The sequence below is a fragment of the Misgurnus anguillicaudatus genome, chromosome 16 (assembly GCF_027580225.2).
Source record: "Misgurnus anguillicaudatus chromosome 16, ASM2758022v2, whole genome shotgun sequence".
In the NCBI taxonomy this organism is placed as follows: Eukaryota; Metazoa; Chordata; class Actinopteri; order Cypriniformes; family Cobitidae; genus Misgurnus; species Misgurnus anguillicaudatus.
Genome location: NC_073352.2, coordinates 3,263,131 through 3,287,004, shown reverse-complemented (window position 1 = coordinate 3,287,004; position 23,874 = coordinate 3,263,131). Strand labels below are relative to the sequence as shown.

The 23,874-nt window shown below is 39.1% G+C and overlaps 2 protein-coding genes across 3 annotated transcripts; both read right to left on the bottom strand.

The window, feature by feature from the left end:
• Positions 1-3,749: 3,749 nt before the first annotated feature.
• Positions 3,750-8,552, bottom strand: rhogd (ras homolog gene family, member Gd). Of its 2 annotated transcripts, none has more exons than XM_055178225.2 (2): positions 8,452-8,552; positions 3,750-6,870 (listed from the first exon to the last, which is right to left on the bottom strand). In XM_055178225.2, exon 2 carries the CDS (start codon positions 6,843-6,845, stop codon positions 6,270-6,272), a length of 576 nt encoding a protein of 191 aa, XP_055034200.1. In that variant the 5' UTR covers positions 6,846-6,870; positions 8,452-8,552; the 3' UTR covers positions 3,750-6,269. The 2 variants fall into 2 exon arrangements, with proteins under 2 accessions (XP_055034200.1, XP_055034201.1); XM_055178226.2 differs by lacking the exon at positions 8,452-8,552 and adding an exon at positions 7,930-8,279.
• A 1,154-nt stretch (positions 8,553-9,706) lies between these two features.
• On the bottom strand, positions 9,707-23,615 carry hspa9 (heat shock protein 9). The gene is made up of 17 exons (XM_055178048.2): positions 23,348-23,615; positions 22,519-22,577; positions 22,342-22,429; positions 21,963-22,144; positions 21,580-21,704; positions 21,414-21,487; positions 21,162-21,268; positions 20,316-20,478; positions 14,879-14,971; positions 14,074-14,283; positions 13,757-13,984; positions 13,503-13,607; positions 13,107-13,224; positions 11,548-11,642; positions 11,373-11,465; positions 11,147-11,287; positions 9,707-11,020 (listed from the first exon to the last, which is right to left on the bottom strand). The coding sequence occupies exons 1-17, from the start codon at positions 23,429-23,431 to the stop codon at positions 10,943-10,945; spliced, it is 2,043 nt and encodes a 680-aa protein (XP_055034023.1). The 5' UTR covers positions 23,432-23,615; the 3' UTR covers positions 9,707-10,942.
• Positions 23,616-23,874: the final 259 nt, after the last annotated feature.

The following is a 23,874-nucleotide window of genomic DNA, read 5'->3' as shown; positions in this document are numbered from 1 at the left end:
GCAAAGATATGGCACAGTAAGCATCGTAGGTGTGAGTCTGAAGTGGCCCACATATGATGTAGCAAATGTGGCCCAGTTGTATTAAGATGCATCAGGGCCAGTTTTGGCAAAGATATGGTGCAGTTAGCACTGGCTCATCTGGGGGTTAGCCTAAAGTGGCCCACGTATAATGTAGAAAACAAGGGACAGTTGCATTTGGGGGAGGAGGAACAGGATGAGCACTGCCATGTATATGTATAGAATGTGTGTGTGTGCGTGTGTGTGTGTGTGTGTGTGTGTGTGTGTGTGTGTGTGTGTGTGTGTGTGTGTGCGTGCGTGCGTGCGTGCGTGTGTGTGTGTGTGTGTGCACTAGCTCAAGGTGTAAACAGTTGTTTGGATGATTTAAAGGTTTAAAAGATTTAAATTTTAGCGGCATCTCGTGGTGAGGTTGCGAATTGCAACCAACGGCTCAGTCCACTGCTCACCCCTCGCTTTTGAAACACATAGAGAAGCTACGTCGTGACAGACGAATTGGGAACTCGATTTTCCACCCAACCCTCTTCCGGGGGAAGGAGCGGTTCACCGTCTGCCAAAGAGTGATCCTCTCCAACTCTGGGTCGCCCATCTCGGGGCCACTTAAACTCCCTTTTGCCACGGGAAGCGGCTGAGCGGGCTGCTGACGACAGGTTACCCTGTGCTGCCGAGATGGGGTCTAAGGAGGGGAATGGAGGTGGCCGCCGCAGGACGTGGACGGTGAGAGGCAGACTGTGGAGCCGGCGTTTGTGGACCAGGGCAGCTTTCTTCCGCCGGGGCACGACCTAGGAGATCGCCTCAGTCTGCGCCGTGGAGCTGAACGACTCCCCGGACTCGCCAAAGAGGCCGGTCTATGAGACAGGAGTATTCAGGAAGTTGTTCTTGTCGTCGTCTGTCGTGTCAGCCAGACACAGCCAAAGGTGGCGTTCTTGGACCACTGTGGTGGACATTGCACGACCGAGGGTCGCGGCCTCCCTCATGCAGATCTCTAAGGCCTTCGCTTGGACCTGCAACGGAGCCATGGCAGCGAAGGAGGTGAGGGGTGAAGGCTGAACGGCCGTAGACAGTCGTGAATTCCATGTTTGAGTCAGCTCTTTGTGCCGTCAGGAAAGAAAGGCACAGGAGGTGAGGACTGAGAGGCCCGAGGAGCTCCGAAGTACCAATCATGCAGACGGCTGGTTCGGGAGGAGGGGGGTTAACCCACTCCAACCCTACCGCTTCCGCCACTCAAGGGGACACGGCTGCCATCTCCGGGTCGAACTCTGCCTCTGAGGGAAAAGGGGGCCCCCCTCTGATGCTGCTGAAGTGGCGGGACCAGAAGGAGGTCCAATGGACTCGGCAGAAATCGTAGAACACGACTCTGTGATCTCCATCGGAAGCTCAACCGGCTGAGGACGAGGAGGCTGGGAGGTGGAGGACGCATCCCCCGACCTGCTCAGCATAGTGATGCGAAGAACGTCCTGCGAGCACTTCGCAGCCGCACCATGGCGGCGTTCAGCACTGCAAAGGCGCTGACGTCATTCCCGTAGAAACGACAGTCGTCTCCGCAATCCAAGAGGGTCATGCTCTCACAGAGAGAACAAAAACCCTCCACGAGCGCAGCCTCTGAGTGCTCGATGCCCAAGCACGAAGACAGCGCTCGTGACCGTCTCTGGAACCCCTGTACTTCTCGCATCCAAGATCGCACGGACGAAAAGCTATGCTGAAAAAGACCCTAATCTCCGAATATACGAGAGACTGGCTGTCTTTAACAAGACACAAAGCTCTTCGTATTACTCTTTTAGGGAAATCACTCTATAGGTGCTCAGCTGATGATGCGCACAGGGAGAGGCAACGCACAAACTGAAACTCAAAATAATAAAGAAGAGCAGTGGAACTGCGGCGTCCGCTGTGGTAGTACTGCTTGTCAATCAACTTCAGCAACCGTTCCCAGAAGAGCAAGTAACTTCTTAGTAGCAGATATTGCCGGCTTTCGAAGCAAAAAGCTAATTTTGTATTCTGCAGATGCGACTTATATACGCACCTGGCGGGGCGGCGCCAGCATTATGCCAATACCTTAATGCCAAGTTCATTGGCGTTTTAGTAATATATCGAAGCAGATTGGTCTCTCTAAGCGAGTTCCCAATTCGTCTGTCACGACGTAGCTTCTCATAGTGACCGACTGAAAGGGAACTATGTTTACAATTCCAAGAATCTTTTTATTAAATTCAAAGCCACAAATCTGCATTGCAGAGGGTAATGCAGAGTATATCCACAGACTCCAATATTTATAAGTCTTCTAGTTTGTTGCATTCCCCTCGGTGTAGTCAGATTCATGGGCCTTTATTGACTCAAATTCTTATAGTTTGCACACCTGCAGTGTTGACAGCTAGTTGTTGAATCATACTGCACACTACAGAGTGAAAGAGAAATTGAACTCATTTAGATTTCTTGACGCAGCTTTCTCTCTGTGCTGAGTCACAAGTACACTGCAGCCCAAACAAATTTAGGCATTCAGATTCAGCACATCACTCTCCACAGCTCTCAAGACAACAGACCCATGCAACATTCAAATGTTTATAAGAAATAAAAATGAAAAGCTTTTTGTAGAGTATTGTAAAATCAAAACAAGTCTGTTTTCATGTTCTTGTGTCCAGATAAAATGTGCAGTACGATCAGAGATACTCTTCATTAAAGATATGATGGACCACAGCATATGTCACATCATTTTTTTATCTCAAACACACTATTCAAACTCATGATCTGGAGTTTATATAATTTAGTATTTTCTTTCATGAATCTTACACATCATTTCTGTCTAATGAAACTTACATGCACTGCCAGTGATAATATATGAAAGTCATACATTTTAAAATCTCTGTGTTTTATTTAAACAGTTGCAGTTGTTTTTAAATCTCTCATCACATTACATATATGTGGTTGAAAGTCTACTTCAGAAATAAAATCAATTATTGCACACAGACATTTAATGTGTTTACATTACAACTACAGTAGCTACAGTTAAATAGTTCTGTACAATTGCATTGCAAGACATTGTATTCTGTACTGTGTGCTCTTTTGTATTATAAACATTTTGTCAAAGTGAGTCTTTCTGATATTGCATGCATGCAAAATATTTATTAAGTAAAAAATAAATCATAAAAAACATATATAGTTTAGTAAGAGCATGCTATTTGAAACATAGCCAACCTGTAGGACAGATCTCTCAGAAGTACCAAGCAAAGGACTTTAGGGCCATCTAGTGAACATCACTGCCAATACCAATTTTAAAGATACTTGCAATTCACATTCTTCATTACCACTAATGTATGAGCCATTAATACCTCTTAAAGCCACCTGAATCTTTTCACCTAATTTAAAATGTTCAAAATAAACATATTTGCTTGTGTTTGTAGAAACTATACTGGTGTTTAATAGCGCAGTCTGCAGATAAAGTGTGAGAAAACCTGTAACATCTTAATTAAACACAGGATTTAGGTGGCAACCACACAGCAAGAGTCTCGGATCTGCAGCATGTCGACGTGAGATACAGCGCACATTTCTGAGTCGCTTCCTATCTATCTGCTCTTTGTTGTGGCTTGTGCACAGCAACAGCGGAAAGCATGTTAAGTAAGCACATGTGCTGCAGCAATGCCACCCTGCTTGCTGATGCGTCTCCACTTTCTGTGTCAGCAGACATTGATGTCTCATGTCCATAAAATACAAGTAAGATCAAGTAGCCAAGAAACTTCACAAACTCTACGTAAAAATTTATTCAGTATCATTTTAAATAATTTCATGGTTAGTTCATTTATACAATTTATTTTTGGTTATAAAAAGACAAATCAAGTTCCCAGTGTATAAATGTAGTACCACATACCATAGACACGCAGACAGTATGCAGCGTGAGGCCATACTGCCTGCTTACAACAGCACTTTACATTGAAGGGATGAGATAGAAACCATTTTCACCATTCACTCGTGCATTCACTCTTGCACACCATCACACCTTCTGAAGACATCAAGGTTTGCACATATTTCATTCCCTTACATATTTCATCTTAGCGACAAGTTTGTGGAATTCATGCAAACTGAAATCAAAACAAGGAATGATTCATCGAAACACATTTTCATCCACCATAACATAGATGCGCTTCGTATCAGGTGTGACTCAAACATTAACATATACGAGTCCAGTTATTCCACAATAAATCTTTGTATCCAGAGGCACTCTTTGGCCACATTTGGCAGACAAGCTTAAAACACTATTTAAAAAGGCAAAGCATCAGTACGAGGTGTAAAACATCGGCTGTATAAATTGTGTCACTGTTTTCCACGGTGTCTGTTTTATACCACAAGGTCAGAGTAATGTCAGTTTAGCAAAATCTAAAACCACAACCTAAAAATCTGAAAGTGAATTTCTGTTCAGCTGAGTACATTTCATAATCCATTAACCCCCTCAGTTCACAAACTATCGTTTAGGTCTAGATGAGAGAAAAGATGTGATCATCACGCTGGAAGCTCTCATATTTAAAGAGCATCATCATGTGATGGAGGGGTGATGATATTGTCACATTAGATGTGGTTTATTGATTTGAACATCCAATGTTTAGATCATACAAACCGATTAGGGTTTGAGAAAAAAGGAAAATAGGCATCTTAATTTAGACAACACTGGACTCAAATACTTTTCCAAATCATAAAAACAAAATACCTAAACCCAAAGAAACCCAAATAAAGCTTTAGATGTACATGCTGCTCCCAGCATCACCGCTGGTTATGTACACAGTATGCGGTCTCTCGTGTGCTTCTTAATGAGCTACAGGAGCAGTTGGCCGTGTTTTGGGGTTGGTACAACGGATGCAGTGGATTAGGGTGATGGCCCGCAGCTCAGCCTTTGGGCTTAAAAAGCTATGCTTTCGCATCACACAATGCAGTGCGATTGAGGCTTGTGTACTAAAACAGACGCTTTGAAAATGAATTCATGCGGTGGCAGATAAGACAACCTGCTAAGAAAGACCTGCTTGTGAACTTTAGTAAGGCATGACTAATAAAATCATGACAAGAAAATATGGGCTGCTGCCAAATCTAATATCTTGATAACAGTACTTAATAATACTTGTTTAGCGTCGCAGCAGCCCTTAAGGAAACTTTGTGTAAGGCACTATTCTCAGGATGATCACCTGACTACGGATGAATCTTATGAAAAGTTCATTTCCCACTCCAAAGTAGGGTTGCAAAATTCCAGGAATTTTCAAAGTTGGAAACTTTCCATGGGAATTAACAGGAATAAACTGTGAATTTTACTGCAACACCCAAAAGTTTGGACACATTAGAATTTTTTATGTTTTTGAAAGAAGTATCTTATGCTCATCAAGCCTGCATTTATTTGATCAAAAATCGTTCAGAAATCATTAAGGTTAGAATGATATTACATCAGATAAATCCACAGCTTGGTAAGTGTGGATTCTTCAAAATTTGTATTTCCTAGCATGCATGTCTGCTTATGGCCAAACAAGATGTTTATTTATGTTTGTATATGATAGAGTTTATATAAATTTCCCAACATTTCCAAATAATTTTCCCATGGAAATTTACCGGAAACTTTCTGCCCTTTTGCAACCCTACTCCAAAGTCAAATTAAAATAAGAAAACTATATATATTCATTTTGGAGTAAAAAACAAGACTTCCATGTAATATTCACCCTTTCATCACTGCAGGCCAACTAAATTTTTACCACCCATCCATATATTGCTTTGGCAAGAACTAAACACGGATTGATAAAATACAACTAGAAAAAAATCTCATTTTAAAATTAAGGCACATCACAGATTTGGCTGGGAAATGTCCCGTGAAGTGACTATAAACTGAAGTCTGATTGGTCATCATTATTTGAGACAAACTCGTTGCGAACGTGAGCCTTGGTCGATCAACAGTCTTCATTATATTGCACATTTTTGGGAATGCACAGGACGCTGGATGTCACGTAAGCGGAACAACACTCGTGCTCCTGACGGACACCGAAAATCGTTACTTTCTTTCCTAATGTATCTTTCGTCGATTGGTGCTGGTTAATACATTGCTATTTATCATCATAAAAACAGCCAATTTAACAGCAAAATAAAAAAATAGGAAAAATTGAAGCAGTGTCAAGTCAGCCAGATAAAGAGCGAGAAAAGCATTAATGAGAAGAGATGGATACAAACACCATAACCATGTGCACGGCTCGTTTTTGACTGCAGTCAAGTTCATATCCATTGGCACGATGCACAGACGACTAAAGGAGCACGCACTTCTTCGCATTCTTTTTGGTAACAGGGTAGAGAACCGCACGGACGGCCTCTATGAACACCTCCCGGACGCCCTCTTGGAGGAGCGCAGAGCATTCTAGGTACTTGATGGCGCCGATCTGCTTGGCCAAACCACTGCCCTGCTGCTGAGTGGTGGGCGCGAGCCCCTGCTCCTTCAGCTTCTTAATCGTTTCCGTGTCTGAGCGGAGATCCCTCTTGGTACCCACCAGGAGGATGGGCACGTTGGGGCAGTGGTGGGACACCTCCGGGTGCCACTTGTGGCGAACGTTGGCGTACGAGGAGGGGCTTCCGATGGAAAAGCAAATGATGAAGACGTTAGTTTGTGGGTAGGAGAGCGTGCGCAGACGGTCGTACTCCTCTTGACCCGCCGTGTCCCAAAGGTTGAGGCTGACCGTGCGGCCGTCGACACTCATCTGAGCGCTATAGTTGTCGAACACAGTGGGGATGTACTCCTCGGGAAAAGCATTTGTTGTGTAGGAAATGAGGAGACATGTCTTGCCTACCGCCCCGTCACCCACCACTACGCACTTGATCGTCTGCATTCTTCGTCCACACGGGCAGCGGCACCTACAATCAAGTCAAACATTCTGCTTTAGAACATAGGATCTATTTGCTTGTAAGAAACAGACCAAATCAATTAAATAAATTGAGCGTGGCAAGTACAGCGAAACGCCATACAGTATTTAGTATTGTAAAACAGTAAAACCTATTAGCCATTACGGCTGTCAAAAGATTAATCTCATTCAAAATAAAAGTTTTTGCATAATGTGTGTTTATGGTGTGTAATAATTGTGTGTGTGTGTATATGTATATAAAACATGCATGCATTGTATTTGTTTATATTATATTTAAATAAAAAATTACATAAATAACATTTTTCTTAAATTTATACATGTATGTGTGTATTTATATATACATAATAATTACACACAATACACACACAAATATATAACGCAAACACAAACTTATATTTTGTATGCAATTAACTTTTTTAAGACCCCTGTTAGCCATCACCAACATCAAAAAAACAAAACAACAGAAAGTTTGTTAGAATCTTTAAGAAGATCCAATGTTCATTTATAATCATTTATTTTGGTATTACTCTATGAATAGCAATAGGACTAACTAGCTATAAAATTTTTGACAGGTACAATGTCTACCATAATAATTCTTCCTATGTACAAATGGTTTGTTATGTTAAATTCATATTGACTAAATGTGTGTTTAATATATTATACATGGCTACTCTGAATCCGAATGTAATAAAAAGTCCTTAAAATCCAAATGAAGTCCTGCTTTAGAAATAAGAATATGTAAAGTTTTGTTTATACAGTCAAATCTTCAAACTGAAATAAATTCAAATTCTCACAGAAATCCTAGTGAGAAATATAAATCAACCAAGCAATCTGATTCAATGCAACTAATATAACAACACAAATCAATCTAAACTCAAGTTTCTGCAAATCTGTATCCAGGACAGACAACTTTCCTGTTACTGCGGAAGCTGCTAATGCTAGCCGCTAGATTAAGCTAAAATGTTAATGTATTAAATCAATAAAAAGCCTGAATTCATATTCAAGTCTTAAATGAACACATTCACACATAATGTCAGTGATATGTTAATACCTGATCTGTGAAAGAGTTTATATAGCTGGTGACTCTGATTTACGGTTGTTAACAGTGACTGACTCACTAACTCTCTCACTCGTCTACAGGACGCGACGAAACGCAAACTAAAACACGCAGATTATAATAAAGTCATTATTTATATTAACGACACCAACTCTATGTTAATGTAACTCGTGTAACTGTATTATTGTTAATCGTCTGGCAACTTGTGTTAAACAAGCGTGCAAATTAAGTACTCAAGAGTTTGAAAATGTAACAAACGAGGGCGTAACGGGAGTGTTTGAGTTTGGGCGCGTCGCGTTCACTGTAAACGCGTCTTCAGCGCGTCAGTCACTTCTTGATCAGATTTGACCTGGAGTTCCTGCACGCGCCCAATGACAACAAAAAGTATTTCCTGTGAAGTTTTACAAACATACAATTCGTTGAACATAACAGAAATCACACCAGAATAAAAGCAGCTCTCTTTCAGAGACAAGAAATGACAAAGACGTTAACATAATAGTTTAGAAAAACTCTCACCGCCTCTGAAAACCTTGCGAGCCTCTCTGACCAACGCGCGTGTGAAACAGACACTCTGATAGCGCAGAAAATTACTTTTCAAAATAAGAGTTCATTACTCCCAGAAACGCTAAAGAAAACAAGTTTAAAGATTGCTTCTGCGTAACTTTAAATTGAATTTAGCTATTAAGTACATTTTATTAAAATATTTTAAGTGTTGTATAAGTTATTTTATTTCTTGTAAAACAAATACTTCACAGAAAAATTTAACAAATGTAACTTTTATTCTATATGGTTCTTTGGACAGAACTTTAATATAAAAAGGTAAAGGTGTTTTAGCATGTCTAAATAACAGTAGTTACAAATCGGAAATGATTTTAAAAACAGTAATGCAGAGAGGGAGGTTGATTTTAAGTGACAAACTATTGTCCACTTTGTTTGCTTTCAATAAACCTCAGTCTTAAATTTTTTTTAGTGTGATTTCATTAACATTAGGAAATCGTTTATAAATAATATGGGAGGCTATTTAAACCATACAGCGTAGTAAGGTTAAAAAAGTGACATAAACTAAACATTTACATTACAGAAGAAAGTTTGCCAATAAATTATTTACATTCATCCCCGGTTTCACAGACGAGGCTTAAAGCTAGTCCTAGACACATGTTTGAGCTTTCTTAACTGAAATTAACTTGAACTGACTTGATCTTAATAATCAAATCATAATATTAATAAAATACTCCTCTGCTATTTTGAATGTTATAGTTAATAAAAATCCCAGCATAGTTTACATGAAAAAAACACATTATTTAGAGATATTTTAATATTGCATACAGCAGATCGAGCTACTACACTAAGCACACAGTTGACCTGGTTTCACAGACAAGGCTTAGTTCAATTAGGATGTTTAAGCATCTTTTATAAACATTCCTCCGAAAAAGATGTTATTGGTGTGTATCATGAGACAAATCAATAACACTGGCATATTTTAATATAAAGGTGATTTGAAGGAACTGAAGCAAATCAGAAATTTAAGGCATCCAGAGCTTATTCACTGAGCAACAGGGCTGCACATTTAGTCTAAACTAAGCTGTTTTAGTACAGACTAGCTATTAGCTTTACATTAACTTAAAAGAAAACAGAGTAAGCAAAATTTTCATCACACATCATAGCTTATTAAATATATATCATAAGTTTTACAACAGCACAGACAGGATTTGTGCCTCAATGTCATGGGATATAAAGTATATTCACGAATGTTAGAAACACAATACACAAGTCAGAGTTTACTCAGTTTTTATTATAAAAGACTGCATTGGAATATTACTTCAAACTATTAAAGTCACTGAAATCCATATTTAACATTTTCAACAGACACCAGTCTTTGTACAGAGCTACTGTAATCACAGGTTACTTCTCTATCCTTGAGCCATTCATCATTTTCAGATAAAGCACTGAGCAGATGGGTTGCGTGGTGCAGTTTGTGCTGTTATGCCCCAGTAGTTTAACAGACAGAAATAATATTTAATCTAAACCAATCTGCCAGTTAAGACAGTCAAAAGGTATTTTTTTTACATTAACAGACCCACATAACAGCAACATATCAAAACTTAAAAAAAGCAAACCTCCAACACCTTTTATTGTGTTCCTGTCAAATGTAAATAAATGGTGTCTATTCCCTCTCATGTGCCTCTGGAGCATCTCTTCCTTAATTTGTCCTGAACTAAACAGGAAACTTTCGGCAGTAACCCCGATGAAAACTTATTGCCTTACTTTTTCTGCAAACAAGCAATAGTCTGTGATCCAAAGATCAGATGTAAGATCAATACATTTTCTTGATAATGGTATGATGAGCAAGTGCAAAGTAAGAAAATTCAACTATGAATTTTGTTAAATCATAAATAGTTTTATACTCCACCTCAGACATGTACTTAAGAGTCTAAAATGTACAACAGACCACTATTTTCCAAGCAAAAGAACATGTAGGCAGATCAGATACAGCTCCAGAACACTGATGTCCCAGACATATACTCACTGTAGACATCCTAAAGCAGTTTAGCCATACATACAGCCCACTCACTTTTAACAAGAATATTTCAATATACTGAATTAAAAAACAAAAAAAATATTGGTGTGGATTTAAAACACATGTAGCACACTACACCTTTGTTTGATGTCACCCCGTATAACACCGGTCAAAATGCTGGAATGTATGGCTAAAGGCTTATTATGTCTACGACGTGCATATGAATCACATAGACGTTGTCTTTTAAACCCAGAATGGAAAAATCAAAAAATTGCACATTTTGCTCCGAGATTATTTCGAGCAGACATACACAGTAAATGAATTTAAACTTCTAAGACGTACAAGGTGGAGGAGACGTTATAATAGATGTACTGAAGGTTTTACTGCAAAAACACAGTATATGTGAGAATAACTTGTATGATGCTCAGGGTAACCCATTTCTGCTCCTAAGCCATTCAGTCCCACAACAAACTCCAGATGAAAAAAGCTTTACTGCTGTCCTTCCTTCTTCTCTCCCGTTTCTCCTCCTGAGCTGGAACCACTGCTGCCGTCTCTCTCTGATGCCATCTGGCAAACACAAAAACCCAACAGCATGATGCATGAGGCCAATGATCGGCTAACATCTCTATTTTGCGCTAATTTCATCAAGCCTTATTAGCAGTAAAGACTTCATTTGTATATCAGCAGGTTTACCTTCTTATATGCCATCTCAAAGAGTTTGAGCGATGCTTGCTGCAGAGTTGTTGCTGCTTGTTTGATGTTCTCTCCAGTCTCTGTGTCTTTTCGTGAGAGCAGCTCGCGTACTTTAGCGATCTCCTCCTTCAGCTTGTTACACTATGGGAGCCGAATACAAAGCTTTATAGAACGCATACGAGTGTCTCAGCATTAAATTGTGCTCGTATTAAAAAAGGTGTCGCACCTCATCAGCTGGGAGCTGGTCTTTAAACTCCTCCATCTTAGACTCGGTGTCATGAACGATCCCTTCAGCCATGTTTACAGCTTCAACGCGGTCCTACAAATTAAAAACGTTCATGTTGTTATTTCTGTGCACAACTTGAAAACTGCTCATGCTTTGGAAAACACTGATACGCCACCTTTCGTCTTCTGTCCTCTTCTGCGTATTTCTCTGCGTTCTTGACCATGTTCTCAATGTCATCCTTGCTGAGGCCACCAGATGACTGGATGACAACTGGACAAGAAATAAAAATTTAGTACACGTTTAAAGAAGTGGATATTATATGCTTTCTAAGCAACATTAAGATCAAATCAGTTCATTCAGAAGCAGAAGACAGTTTGACAAAACTCCAAGACTGACTGATGTTTCATAAAAAAAATTACAAAAACATTTGAAACTGTATAATAAAATGTTAACTCTTTACAATAAAACGCACTTAAAATGCATTGACTTTAAGCACATAAAAAACTATTTAATGTTTACCCATTGATTTTTCTAGCAACCTTTAAAGTCTCCATGAAATCAAATTGCAATATTCAAATAAAAATATGAATTGTTCAATATAAACAATTTATTCATGATTTTTTTAAAGACTGACGTGCCCTCATAAACTAATCAAATTCTGAAAATTTACTTTTGCCCTCTTATGGTAAACTCTGATGATTTCAACTAGAAGGCTTGGGTGGGAACATCTTTTAACCCCGCCCCCTCCAACTGTTAGGCTGCATCCAAATAACCACACTTGCAGTCTTTCCACTTGACCGCTTGAATACTTACATGACGTATTTCTTGTATTTTGCCCAAGTGGGCGTGAAGATCCAAAGCATGCATGAAAAAATTATTCATCTGATGGGAAATGTCTATCCAGGTAGTGGCAGCAATTTGCACCAAAACATTAATGTTTATTTCGGCTACTTAAAATGGATATTTTTTTAAAGATTTGCTATAAATAAATTGAACACAAACAAATTAATAAATAAAGGAACATTTAACGAATATTATCTACACTTATCTGAAACTTTCAGAAGCAGAATTCTTCGCACATGTAAAAAACTCTTCATTTTGCACATATAGCTTTATTAAAGTGTATTGTTGATTTAGTGGTCCCTAAATAAACAACAGCATTAATGTTGTTTTAATGTTATTAAAGTAGTTACAGATGTTGTTTTATAAAATACATAACAATGTTTGCACCAATGAAATGTGGAACACTGTCCGTTTTACTTCCAAAATATGTAAAATCCATTTATTAACTTGCAATTAAAAGTTACCCCGACATCTCAAGAGATTTGGGCAAAAGTCTCATGATTTACATCCTGAACGTGATGAATGACGGGATACGCTTATCCTTGAATAGCGCTTCGAAGCGGTATTCGAGACAGTGTGGGTTTAGTGTGCATTGAGGGCACTGCACTTTGCCAGTTTTAAGACATGGGACAGTCTTGCGCACTTACTTCCTGTCGCGTGCACACGCTCTCAAGTGGCCAAAACCGCAAGTGTGGTTATTTGGACGCAGCCTTAGTCTGCCATGAGTGCCTACTCTAAATGAAATGGCTCTTTTTCTTTATCCAATCAATTTAATCCCTCAAGTTATATTTGACTTGACTTAGAAATACAACACAATGTGGAAGGCGCTCACGACTTCCTGTTCACGGGGACTTTAACATCTCTTGTGTTTTACACATCACACAGACTCACTCTGTTGTTCACGGCCGGTGCCCTTGTCTTTGGCAGAGACGTGCACGATACCATTAGCGTCAATATCAAAGGTGACTTCAATCTGAGGAACTCCACGAGGTGCCGGAGGAATGCCAACCTGTTTATTACACAAAACACATCACATGTATTACTATACTAAAACGATATTAAATAAACCATTATTAAAAAGGATCATTAAGCCAATAATGAAATAATTTACTTGTGTTGCAATATTTTGGGTGATGTAATAAGGACAAGGAAAAACAATAATATTCTTAAAATACACTGAAAGTCAACATGTTAAAACAATCAATTAATTTTATAACGCTTCACCAAATCAGGACCCTTGTAAAGCTTAAAAGAGGCTCAAATATGCATTAAAATCTAAATACTTACCAGGGTGAACTGTCCAAGAAGCTTATTATCTCCAGCCATCTCTCGCTCACCCTGACAAACCTTGATCTCAACTTGAGTTTGTCCATCAGCAGCGGTAGAGAAGACCTGAGAACATCAACAAATGCAAATAAAAAAATTAAACACTGTTCTTGCTACCAAGTTTTAAACTATGTTTTGACAGATCTTTAATAATATTTTAATAATTTAATAATAATTGACACTTTGGCGTTTCACACATGTTCTTATTACCATACCTGACTTTTCTTGGTAGGAATTGTTGTGTTTCTGTTAATGAGTTTGGTGAAGACTCCTCCCAAAGTCTCGATGCCCAGAGAGAGAGGAGTAACATCCAGCAGAAGTACATCCGTCACGTCACCAGCGAGAACTCCACCCTGAATAGCCGCTCCGATCGCCACGGCCTCATCCGGGTTAACGGATTTACTGGGAGCACGACCGAACAGATCCTGCACCGTCTGCTGGACCTGGTGATGGAGTATAAGGATAAAGATGTCACTACACTGCTTTCTTTAGGCAGATTTTCAGCCCTACGTGTTAGTTTAGATATCATTACCTTAGGCATTCGACTCATTCCTCCTACGAGCAGAACTTCTCCAATGTCGCTCTTGCTGACTTCGGCATCTTGCATGGCCTTCTGACAGGGAGCCACAGTCCTGCGGATGAGATCCCCCACGATTCCCTCGAACTGAGAGCGTGTCAGCTTCATGTTCAAATGTTTAGGACCGGAGGCGTCCATGGTCAGATAGGGCAGGTTGATGTCAGTCTGTGTGTAATGTAAGACACGGTTACAGCTCTGCAGTGGATTTCATGTGTTACAAAAAAATCAATAGGCTTGTTCGACTTCATGCGGCGCCGCTAGAACTGACAGGCGGATGACCTCAAAGTGCTGCAATACTCTCATCAGGGTCAATAGTTTCAGGTATATCATCATGAATACTCTACGTCAGTGTTACTCATTGCGCGGCTCGATTGTCATTTGACATCAAAGTACGGTGACAACAGACTGTTTGTTATGCAAGCATAATGCTTTTGAAAAACTTATTTTAAGTTTTCATTGGAAAAAAAGCCCCAAATAGTGAATAAGTATGTCACATGACCACAGGCACAATGTTAAATCTGAATATGTTGGTCAAAGACTACATGAAAATGTGCTTGAACTTCACATTTGCACATGCTGTACAGAGCGTTTATATTTCTGTCAGGTTTTGGACAGCAGTTTTGAACTTGGCCAATGTAACCTCTTGTTCTTCTTTACATTAGCTGAACTATTTCATTGAGATGTATTATTGCTGTCTTGTTTCAGGGCATCAATAAAAAGCCAAAGTAAGTAAACATTAATATTTAGAAGATGTATTTACCTGCAGAGATGAAGACAGCTCACATTTGGCTTTCTCTGCCGCCTCTCTCACCCGCTGCAGTGCCATGTTGTCTTTGGTCAGATCCACTCCGGACTGCAATGAGATTAAGACCACAAGGGACCACATAAGACCACCTGACTCATAACAAGACTATATCATCAGCTGTAGGGCTGTGCAATTATTCGCTTTTGTTTTTAATTTTTGATTCAAACAATTACAAAAACAAGATAATCGAGCTAAAACAACTATTGAGCAATTATATTTTTATCACACAATAATTGTTTTACCTCAATGATCTTCTTTTTTTGTAATTGCCACTTCAAAGTCACCACTTACTTTATAAAAAGGTTAAATAAATGCATTATAATTGTGATTTTGCCCAAAAACAAGTAGCCCTAATTAGCTGTAACCTTAGAGAAAAATCTTATCTTAACAAATTAAACTATTAAATCTAACACAGGGTTCCCACACCTTAGTTAACTTCAAATTCAAGGACCTTTCAATGACTTTCCAGGTCCAATACCCTCAAATTTAAGGACTAAATGTGGGGACGCATTTCAAGTGAGAGCATGGGTACATCGTGTTACCTTTTAAGATACAATTTTACAGTTCCCTTTCGAGGGAACTCGCGCTGCGTCACTGCGGTGACACTTTGGGGAGGTTTAACGACAAAGACAGGGTGATGCGGGAGTCAGGAAGTATATCGCTATCTGAAATATTGCCAAAGACGGCGTTACAGGGACGAAGGAAGTATGGCAAGGCAGATGCAGCGTCTCATTCCCTTCTCAGGGAACAACAGTTACATACATAACCGTTTTCATAGACGTTTTCATGTGTCAAACACAAATATGCAAAAAAGCATTTTGGTATAAATCAACATTCGCATACAGAAGATATAAACACTTAAAGCGAACAGTTTAGCACGTATGATATTATCCTACACTACACAGGGAGTAATATGGATTTTTTCCCATAAAATAGATTTAAACACTTTCAATGACCTATATCTATGCATGTATATTTTCAAAAACTTCCCCTTAAAGGGATAGTTCGGCCAAAAACGATATTAAACCCATGATTTACTCACCCCCAAGCTGTCCGAGTTGCATATGTCCATTAGGGATGCTCCGATCGATCGGCCGCAGATCGGTATCGGCCGATAACGGCATTAAATGACTCGATCGGTCCTCGTTAAATTTACCGATCTCGTGAACCGATCTTTCTGTTTACTTTTGTCTGCCATGATACGGCTCCTCAATGCGGCTGCACGTAGAGACCATTTTTACGCAGTGAGAGCATTTTTATAACCCGTGGCTGATGAGCGACGTGTAGATTTGCATTTCTCTCTTTGCCTTCACAGAGATATGTGTATTTTCTACGAGGACGCGGTCCGGTCCTAACATCGCGACCCGTCTTCACATCCCCATCAAACAGCGTATACAACACATATCTATCGCGGACAATTGCATCCTCATGTCAAAAGTTTATTATTTGCATGCGTTTTAAAGTTTTGAGCGTTTAAACTTTAATTTTCCTCACAGCTGCTCTCGTCTGCATACACCCGCCGCGCGCACACACAGCAGCCTGTCATCAGTGAGTGCACATGGACAGAGCGATCTCTGTCAAGTCTTAAAGCTACAGTAACCTAATTCATCTCTCAATAAAATCACTATCTGCTCTTCACTAAAGAACTGTTGTACTTCATACGAATGCGTGTATATTTAATTCATACAGTAAAGACTGTTAACTGTTTTATTTTCATTAGTTTTTACAGACATAAGTCTTTTTAAAGGCATATTAAATTTCTCTTTGCAGAAGAAATATTTGTTGTGCTAATTTATTTGATTCTCTATTAAAACAATAATATACCTTATTACTGCAAGTAATATAACAAAGGCATCATCTGTGGTTTTACTTTATCTAGAACATTTTTTAAAAGTTACAGTCATCAAAGAGCTTGCATATCAGCTTGAAAAATCGGTATCGGCATTGGTATCGGCCGATCACGAAGACAACAAATCGGTGATCGGTATCGGCCTGCAAAAATCCTGATCGGAGCATCCCCAATGTCCATCGTTTTTCAGACAAACACATTTTCGGATATTTTAGAAAATATTTTAGATATTTCTGTTCATTAAATGTTATGTTACGGGGTCCAGCAATAGTCCACGACCTTCAAGTCCAAAAAAGTGCGTCCATCCTTCACAAATTAAATCCAAACGGCTCCAAGATGATAAACAAAGGTCTTCTGTGGGTAATCCGTGCGGTGTTTTTGTAGAAATATCCATATTTAAAATGTTATTAACTTTATAAACTAGCTTCCGGTAGCACCGCCATTTTGGAGTGATGCGCATTCAGGATGAGAGCTTACGCAGCGTACAGAGTTTCTCTGCTGCTGCTCGGTGCCCCCGCCCTCCGAATTTGTCATACGTCACTAAGAAAAGTGCGTACACTACGCTAATCCTCTCTCCTGAGTCTAAGATGGCGGCGCTACCGGAAGCTAGTTTATAAAGTTAATAACATTTTAAATATGGATATTTCTACAACAACACCGCACAGATTACCCACAGAAGACCTTTGTTTATCATCCTGGAGCCGTTTGGATTTAATTTGTGAAGGATGGACGCACTTTTTTGGACTTGAAGGTCGTGGACTATTGCTGGACCCCGTAACATAACATTTAATGAACAGAAATATCTAAAATATTTTCTAAAATATCCGAAAATGTGTTTGTCTGAAAAACGATGGACATATGCAACTCGGACAGCTTGGGGGTGAGTAAATCATGGGTTTAATATCGTTTTTGGCCGAACTATCCCTTTAAATTATTTCCCCCAGATTCACAAACTTTCAAGGATTTCAAGGAATCTAACAGCTAACAGCAGCTTATGCTTTAACTCCGCTTCAAAACATTATCAGGCATTAATGTTTATAAAGAAACATTACAAAGACAAAGTGTAAATAAATTACAAATTAATGCTGCATAAAACTGTACACTAGGGGTGGGCGGAATGGTCAAAAATCTATTTCACGGAATGAGTCATTTTATTTCACGGAACGTAATATTTCACGGTATAAATGTTTTTCAGTTTATATTGTTTTTTTTTATTATAAAAATGTACAGAAATTTGCCACTCACTCTAGCTTTTAACTAAATGCTTACCGCATTTTTAAATTATGAGCAATTTAAAGTTAACTCTTTCTCCGCCATTGACGAGATATCTCGTCAATTAAGAGAAAACGCTTTCCTGCCAATGACAAGATTTTCCGTCTTTCCGCAATACTGCTATTATCCACCAGGTGGCGCACTTCCGCAACTTATACAACCCGGAAGTAGCGTCTCACGTGAAAGCGAAAGAACTCCGTGTGTGTTTTGAGGATCGCTTTGAATCTGATCTCGATCAAAAGTCCTTCTCAAAAATAGAATCATCTCAGCTTTTTGCTCAAAATTGGGTGTTTTTTAAGAAACCTACCCATGTTTGAGAGGTGATAAAGGAGAACTAATGAAGGTAGGATGAAACGTTTTTTTGATTGAAAGCAGAGGGTCTGTTCTTTCATCTGATATATTGTTTGTTTATATATTTAAAGAAGAACACTTTCTGGAAGGCATTCAACTTTTGTGAAAATCATGAAAAATGCTGGCACTGGCTGGCAACTTTATTTAAAAATGCTGGCGGGGAAAGAGTTAATAATGTTAAAATAAAAATGCCCAGAGGATAACAACAGATTAAGTCTTGATAAGACAGAATCTTGTTTATAATTGAGTTATTAATTTTATAGACTATTGAAGCTATCGTATGCCTTCATTGTATTTTGTATCTATGCATACATTACATTAAAAATAGGCAATATGTAAAATGAACAGGTATAAATATATGCAAAAACCTACAGACAGGATGAATACCTACAGTAGGCTATAGCCTATATGAGAGACGAAGCTCTAGATATTATAAATATGACAGGTGCTATGATGTGATGATGATGAAGTCTGTTTTAAGGTCTTGACACCCTTTACTCTGCGTTTCTTTCTCGTCTTTCCGATCAAATAGGCTATGTTTGTATAAGCAAATGGCGCGTCAAACTACATCGCTCCAGCAGCGCACGTGTCACTGATATAAACGCGAGTTTGTCGTGGCTTGCTTAAAGTTGAGAAAACTTTACAACTATTAGCATTATGTGCGAGAAGAACTCCTTCTTTGGTGTTGCAGCTCCCTAGCGTACCTAGAGAGACATTTGCACGTGACGCGAGAGACCGGACGGCTGCTGCATGAGCACAGACCGAGAGAGGGAGAGAGAGAGAGAAAGAGCGAGTGAGAGTCTCGCTGCGAGACCCGCAGTGGATTCACTGGCAGTTATTATAAAAATTACAGAAATAACTCGTTCATTTTTTATGAGTGAATTATTTTACATGTTTCTCCGTCACACTCAGTCTAACATGCGGGAGGGCAGAGTTAGCCACGCCCACTTATTTGCATTCCGCGGAATAGAAAAATCTGTTACGTCTGACATTTTATTCCGCGGTAACGGAATATACCGTCATACCGCACAGCCCTACTGTACACTATGGGGTAGTTTCCCAGAGAGACATTAGCTTAAGCCAGGACTAGACCTTTTTAAGTTTAATTAGGAAATATAACTAGTTTAAAAAACATGCCTTACTAAAACATTACTTGTGTACAAAGGGCACTGATGTATTTTAAGATATGTCAAGTTGTTTTCAGTTTGGACAGCTCTTACATTTATTTTAGTCTAGGACTAGTCTAATCCCTGTCTGGGAAACCATCCCTAAAATTAATAAACTTAAACCTTGCCTCAAAAATTATCCAAATATCAAAGCAAGCCTTTCTGACAAAATGGTAACCATAAAAATCTATGCTAACAACTACTGTCTACTACCGCAAGTTTAGGCCGGCATGATAGTGGTGTTATGTTTTCCTGCGATGTATATTGCGGTATGATAACTGCTGGATGACTTCCCCAGATGACTTATAAAAGTTCAGTTTAAGAGGATTTAACTTCTGCCTTGCATTTTATGTATAGATCACTGATTTCTCACAGACATCTGTGATTTTCGTCTGCCGTTTGAAACCTTTTAAAAAGTGTACCAGTAGCAAAGGGGTCAGTTTATCAATGGTTTATCAAACACATTTCTTACAATGTACATGTCTATATCTACACTCTTAAAACGTCTGTTATTTTTAAGCCTTGTTGGGTAAATATTGGACAGAACACACTGGTGGGTTAAAATTGACCCAATCCTGGGTTATTTTAACACAACTGTTAGATTCTTATAACTCATGGTTGCACAACAACAACTAAGTTTTAACCCAGCAGTGTGTTCTTTCCAATATTTACCTATTATGGGTAAAAAAAATAACCTAGCCATTTTAAGAGTGTACGGTAAAAAAATGAATTTTGAGAAAGGCTGGACACAAACCTCTCTCTTGAACTCCTTCACTATATGTCTGAGCAGGTGCTGATCAAAATCTTCTCCTCCCAGGAACGTGTCTCCATTAGTAGACTTCACCTCGAATACACCCTTCTGGATCTCAAGAACAGAGATATCAAACGTCCCACCGCCAAGATCATATACTGCAATTCTGTTATGAATCAAAGACATTGAATAAATATTTTATTTAAAAACACGAAAAATATTATCTGAACTACACCACTATATCACAAACATTATTCATGAATTTAATAAAGCCTTCAAGTTAAAAGGGGACATTTCACAAGATTTTTTTAAGATGTCCAATAAATCTTTGGTGTCCCCAGAGGGCCTATGTGAAGTCCTAGCTCAAAATATTATATAGATAATTTATTATAACATGTTAAAATTGACACCTTGTAGGTGTGAGCAAAAATGTCATTTTTTGGGTGTGTCATGTCCTTTAAAATGCAAATGAGTTGATCTCTGCACTAAATGGCAGTGTAGTAGTTGGATAGTGCAGATTAAGGGGTGGTATTATCCCCTTATGACATCAAAAGGGGAACCAAATTTCAACGACCTATTTTTTTCACATGATGCAAAGAATGGTTCCCCAAATGAAGTTACAGGGTTGATCTTTTTCACTTTTTCTAGTTTCATAGAAGCACTGGGGACCCAATTATAACACATAAACATAAAAAGAGTCATGATACGTCCCCTTTAAATGCACTGTTAAAAATCTATTATTCACTAAAATCTTGTATTTGCAAAAGTAGACTTTTCACATTCATAAAGATGTTTATAATATATTTCAAGCATGACTAACTATATTTAAATGCAAGAGTATAGACTTACATTTTGTCCTGAGTCTTATCAAGCCCGTATGCTAAAGCAGCAGCAGTGGGTTCATTTATAACCCGCAGCACATTTAGCCCTGCAATCTGTCCAGCATCCTTAGTCGCCTGTAGCAAAGACAATACAATACAATACAGATCAGTTTGTCACGTGACCAGTGGCATTCACCTCTGAATCACTTTAAAACACCCGCATAAACACAAATCAGTTTAATCAAGTATTACGGTGAGTGTAAAACAAAAAAGTGTTTACCTGTCTCTGAGAGTCATTGAAGTACGCTGGTACTGTAATAACAGCATTCTTGACCGTATGGCCTAAATAGCTCTCTGAAAAAGAGGAAAGCGATGGTGGTTTGATGGAGCTTTCAGATTGATCTTCAAACTGTTTGTTTGTCAGACAGATGTAAACACAAACTCACCTGCAGTCTCCTTCATTTTCATGAGAATAAAGGCCCCGGCCTGACTAGGCGAGTAAAGTTTACCGTGGGCTTCTAGCCAGGCATCTCCATTAGAGGCACGTACAATCTTATAGGGCACATTTTTCCTGTACACAATAGCATAGCGTTTTCACTTTCCTAATCGATATTACACAATTCTATATAAAACTCCAAGTTAACTCCACATTTCAGCTCCATCCACATAGTGACCTGCCTACATTCTGTAGCATCACAGACACGCTCAAATATCTTTTAAGGATAATTGCAAATACACAACAAAGATACCAAGGTAAAGAGATTTGATTAATTTAAAATATGCTTATTTTAAACCAATGCACAATCAAATAGGAAATAAAGTATCTTACAAATCCTTCTGTACTTCGGGGTCATCGAAACGTCGGCCAATCAGTCGTTTAGTAGCGTAGAGGGTGTTGTTTGGGTTGGTGACCGATTGACGTTTGGCCGGCATTCCCACGAGTCTCTCGCCATCAGATGTGAAGGCCACCACTGAAGGGGTCGTCCTCGCACCCTCTGCATTTTCCAGGACCTGTGACACAAATGCATTTTCATAAGAAACACTGATCGATTTTACTAATGTTTCAGGAAATACACGCTAATTTCATTGTATGAGACATGACAAATAAAGAAGTCTTTCCGACACAACCGGAAGTTCAGCACCTTGTGGGTACAACAGTACTAAGACACAACATCTTAACCAGCAGATTGACTTCAGTACCAGCTCACCTTTGCTTGTTTGCCCTCCATCACAGCCACACATGAGTTTGTGGTTCCCAGGTCAATACCAATGACAGCTCCTTTGATCGCCTCCGACCTGAAAAGCACAAAACATATTAAACAAAGTCTCACGAAAATGATCGGATCATGATCATACGGTAAATGAAGTTGTAGAAGGTGACATACGCATAATGACGCCTGGCTGCAGTCTGCAAAGTCTGCTGAGTTAATCCATTCCAACAAGCCTACATAAAAACAAAACAGTCATCAGTAAAACTAAATTCGTAAGAGTACTGCGGTGGCATCCTTTGAAATATACAATTGCACTGAATAGCCTATGTAATATGCTATTTAACTCTATGAAAACCTTTGAAATGACATATGGTATTATAATGTAAAAAAATCAATAAACAACATAAGACAAACAGTCATATAGAAGTTAAGCAAATCTAAAGGCCGGTAGACAGACTCTTCAAGACGAAACTAGCCTGACCATGTGAATCGATTTCATAGTGAACTAACGTTAACGTTAAAGGGGAATCACGTGCACTCCACTGACGCTGTATACCGGTAACACAGGTACAAATACGCTGTGCAATATATGTATAAATACCCAATCAACAAAAGAAAGAGAATAAGATAAAGCTTATGTCAGGATACAGGGGGAGGGGATGTTTCAGGGACACTTCATCAAGGTCATGCAAAGCCACTCGTGTGCCTGAATCCACAATCCCTCCAATGAATGACCTCCAAAGCAATGGTCACGTAAAATAAAATACGTTTATCTTGCGAATACTGTTGTGATTTAAACATGTGATGTGTGATCTTCTAATGGCATCAGCTCATTACAAGACACTTCAGTCAAATGTCACACACTCTTATCACCAAACCCCACAGCACTGACATGCGACACACCAGATCATAAACGATCAAAAATTAGCCGTCATGACACTAGATAAACAGATAAAGTAGAATAAAAACTGCATTGTGAGAGAAGAAGTAAAGCATTACTTACCTTCTGGATGAGATGAGACACACTACTCGAGCTCTTCTGAGCACACGACACGTGCCTGACTGCTGTTCTCGCCACAGACAACATTTTGCGTGTATATGAGTTAAATCTAAATAAACCTCGCGATGAAGATATTAATAAACCAGGTTAATGTCTTATAAATGAGCTCTCGTATAGTAGCTGGAGGCCTATGAATGCCCGTAGCGCCTGAAGTCTCACTAACCCTCTTCTCGAATTATCCAACACCACATGGGTATCAGACGGACCTCACAGGCGGCCAAAGAGCGCCTGAACGTAATTACAACGTTTAATTGGTAATATCATTTATACTATATTAAATCATTTAATATGTGCTGTGCCCAATGTTTATGCGAATTTATATTAGTTTAAAGCTGATGTAGAATTATATACATTTGTGTGATAAAATACACATGCGTAGAAAAGGCACATGCGTGGATGTCAAAAACTACACGCGTGAAGGTCAAACTTAAATTTTTGTAGTCATTACATCATTTAGCTTCGTCATGATT